At 50.0% G+C, this 10466-nt stretch overlaps 1 protein-coding gene and 1 long non-coding RNA gene across 2 annotated transcripts; both read right to left on the bottom strand.

The window, feature by feature from the left end:
* Positions 1 to 1655: 1655 nt before the first annotated feature.
* On the bottom strand, positions 1656 to 4860 carry DIO3 (iodothyronine deiodinase 3). The gene has a single exon (XM_016431892.2). The coding sequence runs from the start codon at positions 4633 to 4635 to the stop codon at positions 3643 to 3645; it is 993 nt and encodes a 330-aa protein (XP_016287378.1). The 5' UTR covers positions 4636 to 4860; the 3' UTR covers positions 1656 to 3642.
* Positions 1656 to 6133, bottom strand: LOC107651899 (uncharacterized). Its single transcript, XR_001629201.2, has 2 exons — positions 5896 to 6133; positions 1656 to 3361 (listed from the first exon to the last, which is right to left on the bottom strand). It is a non-coding gene; the product is annotated as an uncharacterized LOC107651899 (long non-coding RNA).
* Between the last annotated feature and the right edge of the window lie 4333 nt (positions 6134 to 10466).

Below are 10466 nucleotides of genomic sequence, written 5' to 3' on the forward strand. Positions count from 1 at the left end.
CATAAGACCATGTGCTTTCTTGTTTGCAGTCCCTCCTTAATATTTCTCTACCCATCCTATTCCCTAACTCTCCTGGAGTCTATCCCTAGCCTCCATTCCCCCACCTCCCTCCTTGCCACTCAGGTATTCCAACATGGGCTCCTAAAGATCCATGGGATTTAGAACTGGAAGAGATTTTAGTGGCTATCTATTCCAATGGGTGAAGGAAAATGACTTGCCCAAGGTTCATACACAGTAGTAGAGCTGGGATTCCAACCTAGAGGCTCTGACTCCAAATCTAGCTCTCTTTCCCCTGTCTCCTTCCTGTTTCCTTCTTAACCATCCTCCCTAATCCTTTTTCTCTGCTTGCTGAGACCTGCCTACTCCCATATTCCTCCTTGCTATAACTCTCAATCTCTTTTATGCCCCTTATGCCTTTATGTCCAATTCCCTTCACCTTTGCTTCCCTATTCTTTATTCAATTATCCTCCTATAACTCTCATTTCTTCTGTTCCAATGATCACAAACTCTATCTTTAGACCCTGATTTATATCCCTCTCTTTCCCCATTCTTTACTCTCTCTAGAAACCCAGTTGCTCTATCTCCTCACCCCTTCCACCTTAATTCTCACATCTTTGATGTTCCCTCTCCCAAACTCTCTCCCTTCCTTCCTCTTCTTCTCTTTGCTTTGTCTCTGTCAATGTCTCTATCTCCCCCTTTCCCCATCCCTACTGCCTATGGAATGGAAGGATCATTCATTAAATTTGGAGTCAGGGAAGAACTAGATTGGGAGCCCAACATCTGTAGCCACTCTAGTCATGTGGGACTATTAGAACATCACTTAATTTCTCCTCCTCTGTAAAGTAGGGATTAAGAGTTCCTGCAGTGTCTACCTTAAAGCACAGTATAAATGTCAGCTATTATATTTCTTCTCTTCCCTAAATTACCCTTTCCTTTCATCCCTCATTCCTTTATTTCTTCCTACTCCCATCTTCCTATTGCTTCCATTCTTCTCTTTCTTATCTCTCCCACTCTCTCACCACTCCCTCCCATCTCTCCAAGGGCTGACAGAGGCTTTAGATCTGATAACATTCCTTCTGGTTCTTGGCACATTCCTATTCCCCTACTGAGCCCAGTGATTCCCAGAACATTGATGCAGATGCTATAACTCAATGAAGTTAAAAGCAGAAAATTTGAAGACAGAAAACTGTGATACCTGCCCCACTTTCTCCTGAGCTGTGTAAGCTGGCCACCTGGCAACTGCCCTAGAACTGAGAGCTCCAAGTGATAGCTCTGGGCTGATTCCTCAGCACGCTGAGGGGCTCAGAGGAGAGGATTCCTCTCTTCCCTTTCTTTCTTTCAGGCACCAATCAGGGTCTTTGGAACATTCCTGGGGAAGTTGGAAGGGTGAGTTCCTGGCATGAGGGACAGGGATGAACAGTGGGTTAAAGAGAATTGGAAGATGGAGATCTCTTCTCCACTTATATCAGCAGGAGTTCTGCTCTTACCCTAGAACTGTGGTTCTCTCTCAGGATGGGGAGATTAGATTGATCTCTTAATAGTTATTTACTCCTCTCTGCTTCCTTCTCTGGGTCACTATGGGGACAGTGAAGGAAAATGTACCTTCTTGACAATTCAGACAACATAGGATAAAAAATGTGCAGGAGAGATCAGAATGTATTTCATTCCAAATCTTTATTTTTTTTTGTACAGAAAAGAAGTTCAAATAATGAACAACTTAACAAACAAGACGCCAATATGAGGTCTCTCCTCCCAAACCAGGGGCCTCCCCAATCAAACTGGAACCTCCTCTTCCCAACTATGCCATATCAGGGATCCCTCCACAGGAAAACCACAGATTATCCCATCACACCAGACAGGAGAACTCTTAACCCTATACCAGATTAGAGATCCCTCTGGTCACAAACCCAGCAATCCCCAAACTCCACAATTTACTTCAGACTAGGGATTAAACCCTAAATTACATGAAATGATAGATCTTTCCCACCCCCATGCCCAGTGAAGCCCAAACACGAAAGTGGGGGAAGCTTTAAAGTCCTTCCAAAACACAGGTCGGTGGATGATACCCTTCCAGCCTTTCACATGGAAATAATATCAAATTAGGGATCTCTTCTTCAAAGTATGCCAAAGCAGGAAAACTGCCCCTAAAGTGCCCCACCCCTACGCTGGGTTAGTTCTCCTCGTTTAAAGTACATCAGGAAGGGATCCCTCCAGTTACATCCAAGAGAAGATTCTTCCCAAACCACACTAAACCTGAGCTTTCCCTCAAATCCAGACCATGCAAATTACTTAAAACCAGGGATTTCCCATTACATCTTAACGAGGATTCCCAGTTCCCTTTTACTTCAGACAAGATGTTCTTCCCAAATTACTTCAAATCGGAGATCTTTCCAAGTGTACATGCAAATGAGCTTCAAGCGGGGGGCGGGGTGGGGGGCCCTCATTTTATACCAAAGGGGTGACTCCTCCCCTCATTCATCCTTAAACAAGGGACAGCTGAGTTGCATGAGGAACCATTTCTTTCCACAATACAGCAGAACCAGGTGAATACCCATCAAACCAGGGATCTAAAATCGTTCGATCCCCAAGCTAGGTTCTCCAAACCAAATACGCTCGAGAGCAATGTCCCCAAGATCCCCAACCTGGCTCAGGAACCCTCCCACCCCCCGCCCCATTCCAAGATTCCAAGACTATCGAATCCCATCTGAAAGCCCCCCACCCCCACCCCAAACCTAGCTGTCCTTATCATTTTTATAAATACGTTAAACACTCGTCTTTTTCTCTCGCGGTTAGGGCACTTCTAGGTCGCTAAGAATATCAGACACGGTTTCCTGGTCTGGGACCAATTCGAAACAGGTCGTCACTACCAGAGGGACCAAAGAAGTGCCAGAACCGAGATGAGAAAAAGCTAACTAGACACTCCCTTCGCGCTCAGCCCAACCCGCCTTCCCCGCCAAGTCCTCTCTTCTTCCCGACCCCCGACCCCCAACCCCTTCCCCATACACACGTTCACAAACATACATACACACACCTCCCTCAGGAGATTACGAGACGGAAAGAATCAGGGCAATACAATATAGGTAGAAACAAAGAAGAGATGCGGGCTGGGAGGAGCAGGGTCAGCCCAAACGCCTCTTTAAAAAGTCACACACCGAGAGACATCGGATCACACGCGTGCGCGCACACACACAGGCCAGCGAACCAGCGAGCAGAGATTACAGAGTCACACATCGGGATACTTGGCAGTACAATTCTTCACACTTTTAGGACTCAATTCTTTTTTTTTTTTTTTAATTCCCAAGCAAGCAGGGGTTGGCCGGGTAGAGGTCGAGGTGTCCCAGGTGGCAGGGGTGTCTTCTCTCTGCGGGAAACAATGGGCATTCACAGAGTTACACTGGTTTACACACGCATGCACACGCGTAACATATACAATGTTCGCACTGCCGTCAACAAAGTGGAGAAAAATAAACGAGAGAAAAACGGAATTGGAGGAGGAGGGAAGAGAGGTGTTTTCTCCCTTGGGCCCCCTCCCCCCATGGGTTAATTCTCCCCTCCCCCTTCTTTTGTGTAACTGTCACTTTCTGTGATTGAGAATCGTCAAATGCACGTTTGTTTAGGGTTCTTTGTTTTGGAAACAGTCAATTACACAGGTAGGACCACAGAGGCCTCTGGGCTCTGCAGGCGGTCTTTGTACTGGTCAAGCCAGTGCCTCAGTTCTGAGATCTTATAGCCCTCGGGGCCTCGTCCCCCCTGGTACATGACTCGGGCATCTTGGATGATGTAGAGCCGCTCAAAGTAGGCACCGTAGGCTGCACTGGACGCGTTGTCCATGGTGTCCACCGCGAGCAGGCATCCCGGGACGCCCTCTTGTAAGAGCCGGGCGGCCCGCAGCCGGTCCTGAAGGCACTGGTGCTTGGGGATGTCGTAGGCTGCATCCGAGCTGACCCAGCCGTCGGAAGGGTGGGCTTCTTCGATGTAGACAAGCAAGAAGTCGGCGATGTCTAGGAAGGTGGAAGCGAGGCGCTGGAAGGCGCGCAGCCGCGCCATGAACGGGGGTCAGGTGCAGCTGCCGAAGTTGAGGACCAGTGGCCGGCTGCCCCGGGCGAAGTCTAGGATGCGCAGTCTTTTTAGACCATCCAGCTGGATGACCTCGGGATTGGGGGCTAGAGAGCCCTTGCGGGCAGTCTTGAAGAAGTCCATCTTTTGTCCGTGCCAGACAGCCTTCAGAGACTCTAGAGTGCAGAGCCGATTGGAGTCAGAGACCCAGACAGGTGGGTCATCCGGGGGTAGCCCGGGGCTCTGGATAACAGCTGCCCCATCCTCCTCATCTCCCATACCCCCACCCCCGCCTTTGCCCGCCTTGCGAGGCTCCTCAGTGTCTCCTTCGCGCCGGCTTCTCATCAGCACCTTCTTGCGGATGCACAGGAAGTCCAGTAGCCACAGCGTCACCGCTGTGGCCAGGAAGCGCGGGCCCAGGAAACAGCAGGCGGCCACCTGGGTAAGAAAGCCCAAGGTGTGAACCAGGAGGGAGTGGAGCCTGCCGGCGAGCCGCGGCGCAGCTGGGCAGCTGCGGCCGCGGCCGCCTTGGGCCCCACCCCCTCGCTCCCCTAGCCGACTTGGGTCCGGGCTGCTCATCTGAGATCCCGCTTCCCCTTAAACTGGATTTATAGTCGCGGGTTTAAAAGAAAAGGCGACTCCGCCCCCAGTTGGGCCCCGCCCCCTTGGAACTTCAGCCTGGGGATTACCTAGAGCTCGCCGCCAATGACCTAAAAATAAACAGGCAAGGAGGGGAGAGAGGGACCAAAAGAGGGGCTAGAGACGTGCCATGGAGCAGGGAGAGCCAGGGGAGGGTGAAAGGGGGAGGGTTACAGAACTTACCTAACACCAGAGCTGAAAGGGACCTTAGACATCTTCTAGATCAATCTCATTTTGAAGGGAAGGGGAAACTGAGGCAAGAAAAATTATACAGAGGGAGAAATGGCTAAATCGAGACTTGAATCCAGGTCTTCAGCCAAACAGCCCCTCGAGGGCGAGGGAGGGTGTTGGTCTTTGCTCTACACCATAGAGAGCTCTCAGTGTTTCGCTCCCTGGTAGGTCTTCCTCTGGGCAAGCGACAAAAGCACGCGAGCCCTCATTCCCGTCTAACACACTCCCTTTCTAAAGTTCTGGGGTTTTCGGAGCGAGGGGGCGGTTCCGGTCTTGGCTGGAGGTTTCTCCCAACTGAACACGGGAACCAGAGTCGACTGGAGCGTCCCAAATGAAGCCCCAGGTGCCTTTGGCTTTCAGTAGAGGTCTGAGGGTTTTCTCCGTCTAGGCGCGCTCTCTTTGCTCCCAGAAGCCCTAGTAGGCTCTTCTGTGGGACCGCGACTTATTGTGAGGTTGGAGCGGGTGGAACCGAGCTTTCCTCTCAGCTGCTAGCTGTTTACGTCCAGCCAAACGCCAGCTGCTCCCTGGAGCACCTAGTGCTCAGTCATCTCAAGGCAGCTCCCAGCTCGACGGATCCCCAGTGAAGCAGCGGACAGCGACGGACCGAGTTTGGCTTCTGAGACCCACTCTCCTCTCCAACCTTGCTATGGGAACAGTCAGCTACCCGTCTTCCATTCCTCCTCCGCTTCCACCTCCACCACCACCCAGTACCTCACGCTATCCCTGTACCTTCCCCCGGGACGCACAAACCACCACGATGCCTCCTTATACCGCACAATCCTGCACCCTGCACCTCTAGAACTAAGGACACATTGCATCGCTTCAGATCCCTATACGACGAATCGCTCCGGTCCCACACCCTTGCTTCGCACCCCGCACCCTCCCTTTCCACTCTATAAATGCGCACATCAACATTCCTTCCCGCAGAGCAAACACTGCCTATCTCTGAGTCCGGAGCCCGCCCCACACCTTAGCTAAGGCAGCCGGAGCTCCCGCAGCCTGTCCGTCCAAGGAGCAGCAGCTCCAGTTGACTTTCAGCTCCGATCGCAGAGAGACCGGCAGGAGAGCCTATGGAGGCTGAGGGATAGCCGAAGTTGGGGGGTCCTGGGCAGCTGGGGCCGGGGTTCCCTCGTGGCATCAGGACGGGATAACTTAGGGGCAGAGCTTGGGGTTTGGAGAGGGCAGGGAATGGGGAGAGCACACGGCTCATTACCGTGGCTCTCTAGCCGATCCCCGGAACGCCCTGGAAAGCGCGGAGGGGGACGGGACGGTTCCTTTTCCGCTAGGGGTAGCTGTTGGCCGAGAGCTGGAGACCTAGGCAGGCGCGAATCCCCGGAGCAGAGGCTTAGCATAAGGGCTCGGGTCTCCGGCGGCCGCAGCTTCACAAGGTCCGGTCCCGAGGCGCTGGGGGCACGCTCTTGTCCCCTGCCTGCTTGCTAGCTTTCCTTAAGCCGTCTGTGGGGCGAACAAGTTCCTCTCCCGAGCTCTCCAAGTTGCATTTGGCCGCGCCCTCTGCTCCGGAGTCTGCTCTGGGGGATCTGCAGAGTGCCCTAAGGTCTAGGGCCCCGCCAAGCCACCTCCCGGGGTCTGAACTTTGTCTTCCTATACTTGGTTACACTCCACCCAGGGCGGGGAGGTTGTGCCTGGGGTGCGCCAACTCTAAGTTGACAGGTTTCCTGGGGCAGTGTGTGTGTGTGTGTGTGTGTGTGTGTGTGTATGTGCGTGCGCGCGCGCGTGTGTGTAAATGTAAATAACTGGGGGTGGAGATAGCTTCAAACTGAGACTGATGAACTGGGGGAACGAGTCAATGTCAGAGAAGCAGTATTCAAATTCAACTCTGCTAACACTTTTCACTTTGTGGACCTCAGTTTCTCCAACTGTAAAATGGGGTTTCGCTAGGTGATTTCTCCGGTTCTTTTCAGCTCTATCATTCTGAGATTCGAAAATGTGGACACTGGCCCCTGTCGATGTCCCTCATATCTCCTTCAGTGTCTCCTTTTCTAGGTAGGAAACCCCTCAAGTAAGCAAAATGCATAAAGTCGTGCGCCCGGGCTTAGGAGAGAGCATGAGTGTAAGGTAGGTAAGCTAAGGTAAGGTAGACTGAGGGATCTGTCGAGCCAGTGCTTGCACGCGGCTCCCTCAGGCACGCTGAACAACGTGTCCTAGCAATCTGTCCCAGGTCCCAGTCTCTCAGAATGAACAGCTGCGGCCACCGTGGGGAGCATTGGTATCCCGGGGCGCGACAGAGAAAGGCGTGGACTTGAAGCCTTAAGACCTCGGTTCAAGTTCAGACGTTGCTTCTAGCTAGTTTTGTGACCTTGCTAAGCCCCTTTACTAGGCCTCAGTATCCCCATCTGCAAAATGAAGGGGCAAGTTCTAGACGATGTTTTTCTAGTTTTACACCCCACCCCCACCCCGAAGATCCTATGTGTTCTCACCGAGCTAGAGCACCCAAAGAAATGGAGTCTCTTCTGGGCAGTCTCGGACTTGTCCGCATACTGCTGTTGGGAGAGGAGATCAAACGGACCCTAGATGCTTGAGAGGGCGTACCGCTGCTTCTCGAGACTGCTTCGCCAGGGATTGGATGGGCGCTGGATCAGGCAATGCTCTTCTTTCCCTGCTGCTTCTCCCGGGACCACCAAGAGATCGGAGGCAGGGCAGCAGGGAGGAAGTGGGTGGACTGAGTGGGTTTAGCGGAGGGTTTACAGGGCTTACAGAGATTGAGCATCCGAGAGGGGCCCAAATCCCCAGGAGTTGCCTCTAGTTGGAGGAGGGCACTTCTCTCCCAGCTAAAGATTAAGAAATCTTTTCAAACCGAAATACATTGCATTAGTACAGCCAGCCAGGGATCTCTGCCTCCGATCTTTCTCTTCTGCCCATTCCTCGAAGCCCCCTTTATAGGATTTTTTCAAAGAGCCCAGAGTAGAGGGGCATTCTGGGAGGAGGGTAGGGTCAGCCTGTCACCCTTCCTCAGGTGAGTTCTCAGGGTCTGAGGGCTAGTTTTCCTGCAGAGGCAGCCAGTCCCACCTCTAGTCACTTTCCCTTCTGCCACAGTTCAGGAAACTGACCCTGTTTCAGCGATTAATTATGAGAACTGCCGGGGAGACATGGCAGAATTTCCCCCCCTCTAATATTTTCGCAAATTCCTGTTGAGATATCTGTGGAGGCCGGTATATAACACTATTCCCCCAATCCGATGGTAGAGTGACAGAACTGGAAGGAACCTTAGAACCTAAAAGCCCTGAACGGGAAGGAACCTTAGGATATCTGAATCACAGAATGTTAGAGGTGGAAGGGAACTCCGAATTCAGTTTACAGATGAGAAAGCTGAGTGAGGTACGGAAAGGGAAAGTAATTTCCTCAAATCACACCAAGACTTTTGACCGAACTAGAACTGGCACACCGGTCTTCTAGCCCACTTCTCTCCAAAGCAGGCAGCACCTCTGGCTTCTGCCTGCCTTTTATCTTTCCTTACTTCTCATGTCAGCTTCTCCTCCCCCCACCCCCACCCCACCCGCCCTTCCTTTTCCACTCATAGATTTACAAGACTTGGGTTGGGATGAGGAGGGTTCACAATTCCTGCTCCCTCCCCATCCTGAAGAATTGAGGTGATCTTGCCTGTGATATAACAGTAGGGCCTTGCTTTCTACAAAAAGCCACCTTTTCTCTGTAAGAAGAAAAGGTCAACTTCTTTTAAGTTTTTAATCAATATCAGGGCTTCATTCTGAAGATGATGTAGCCAATTTGTGGATTATTAAGGCCCTTCACTGTTCCCTTCCTTCTTTCCTGAGCCTGCCATTTTGGGCCATCCTGTAGCTCCACCAGAGGGCGGGCAGAGGAAAGGAAAGGAGGGGAATCAGAAATCTATCAATGTGTCTACCCCTGAAGAGCTCAGGAAGAGGCAGGAACTCTTTTGTTTTGGCAAAACAGGACCTGGGGGAGGATGATCTCCTGGATATCTGGTTTCTCTTCAGTGACCATTTACCAGTGATCAGTATGAAATTAATGGCGCATTTAAGACCCCAAAGAAAGGCTGGCTCCCTTAAAGGTTGGGGGAGTTAGCCTCTTTTGAGTCCTTGTTAACATAAATGACCACTTACCCACAATTGTCTGTGCTGGTGATGGGGGAGCAGGGGGAGGGATAAATTAGAGTGTTGTGGATTGGAGATCACAGGAGACTTTAGATAGACACTGCTCTTTCTGGGGTAGCTTGAAGAACCTCTTGATTTTCTGTATAATACTAGCCACCAGAACTCTAGTAACTAAGCAACTTTGATTGAGTGTTAAAAGTGTCAGTCAACAGAACCATAGTGGGTCAATCATGTTTGTGGGAAAGCCTTGAAGGACTCCCCAGGAAAATCAGCTAGCTAAAAAAAAAAGACTTGCCTTATGAAAAACAAAGCAAAACAATGTTGTAGCAAAACTCTCACTAAATTTGAATAGTATAGAACACTATATGTTAGGAAGAGCATTGACCTCATGGAACTTCCAGGAGGCATCATTGGATAGTGGAAAGAGGGTGAATTATGGACTTAGAGCACCATTGTTTGAATTCCACTTGCCACTTGGGAAATCTTGGCTATATCAATGAACAGTGGGGTTGAACTGCAATAGCTTCTAAGGTCACTCCTAGCTCATGGTCTATCTAAGACCCTAAGAAGCACATGTCTGAGGAATAGGACACATAAACTGAGAAATTGGGTACATAATAAATGCATCATGGTGGGACAGAAATGAGTGAAATATGAGGTCTCCCTGTGGAAAGATAATTTCCAAGGTGGGTGGGACTGGAGAAGTCTTCCTGGGGGGTGATGATCTTTGCATTGGGCTTTAAAAATGTGTAGACATTCAACAGATGAAGAGGGAAAGAGTGGGCATTCCAGGACTAAGGAACATTGTGAGCAAGAGTACAGAGATGCGATTGAGCAGGATAGGTCATATTCAAGGTACAGAGAGTAGTCCATTTGCACGAGGGTCAGTTAAGGGAATGGAAGATTTGAAAGAATGATTGGGAAATTCTGTTTATAGAATAGTTTCTTTTTAAAAAATGGTTTCATCATTTTGAGGACATTAACACAAACCAGTGGGTAACAAGTTGTTCTCAATTATAAATTCTTCAGAACCTGTAGTTGAAGTTAATAAATAGTTTAAAAGCATCAACAAGAGTCACAATGAGTAACATTGCTTGTTTGAATTCAAGTGATGATGATAAAGGGCCTTAAGAGGGCTGATTTTCTTAGGCAGTTCAAATATCACTTACAGTGATGTTGATATTATTCTGTCAATTCAAGAAACATTCCTAAGTACTTTAATGAGCAGGGTCCTGTGCTGATGCTAGGGAATGAAGGGAAGAGATGAAAAAAGTAAGACATGGACTCTGTCCTTCAGCAGATCCTCATTCTAATAGGAGGGATAAGATGAGGGTACAAATAACTATGTTATATAATAGAGAAGCAACATAGTACAGTGGAAAGAGCACAGGCTCTACAGTTAGAGTTTACAGAGTTACAGTTAGAGTTGGGTTTGAATCCTGCCTTCTC

Source organism: Monodelphis domestica, chromosome 1 (assembly GCF_027887165.1).
Source record: "Monodelphis domestica isolate mMonDom1 chromosome 1, mMonDom1.pri, whole genome shotgun sequence".
NCBI classification, from domain to species: Eukaryota; Metazoa; Chordata; class Mammalia; order Didelphimorphia; family Didelphidae; genus Monodelphis; species Monodelphis domestica.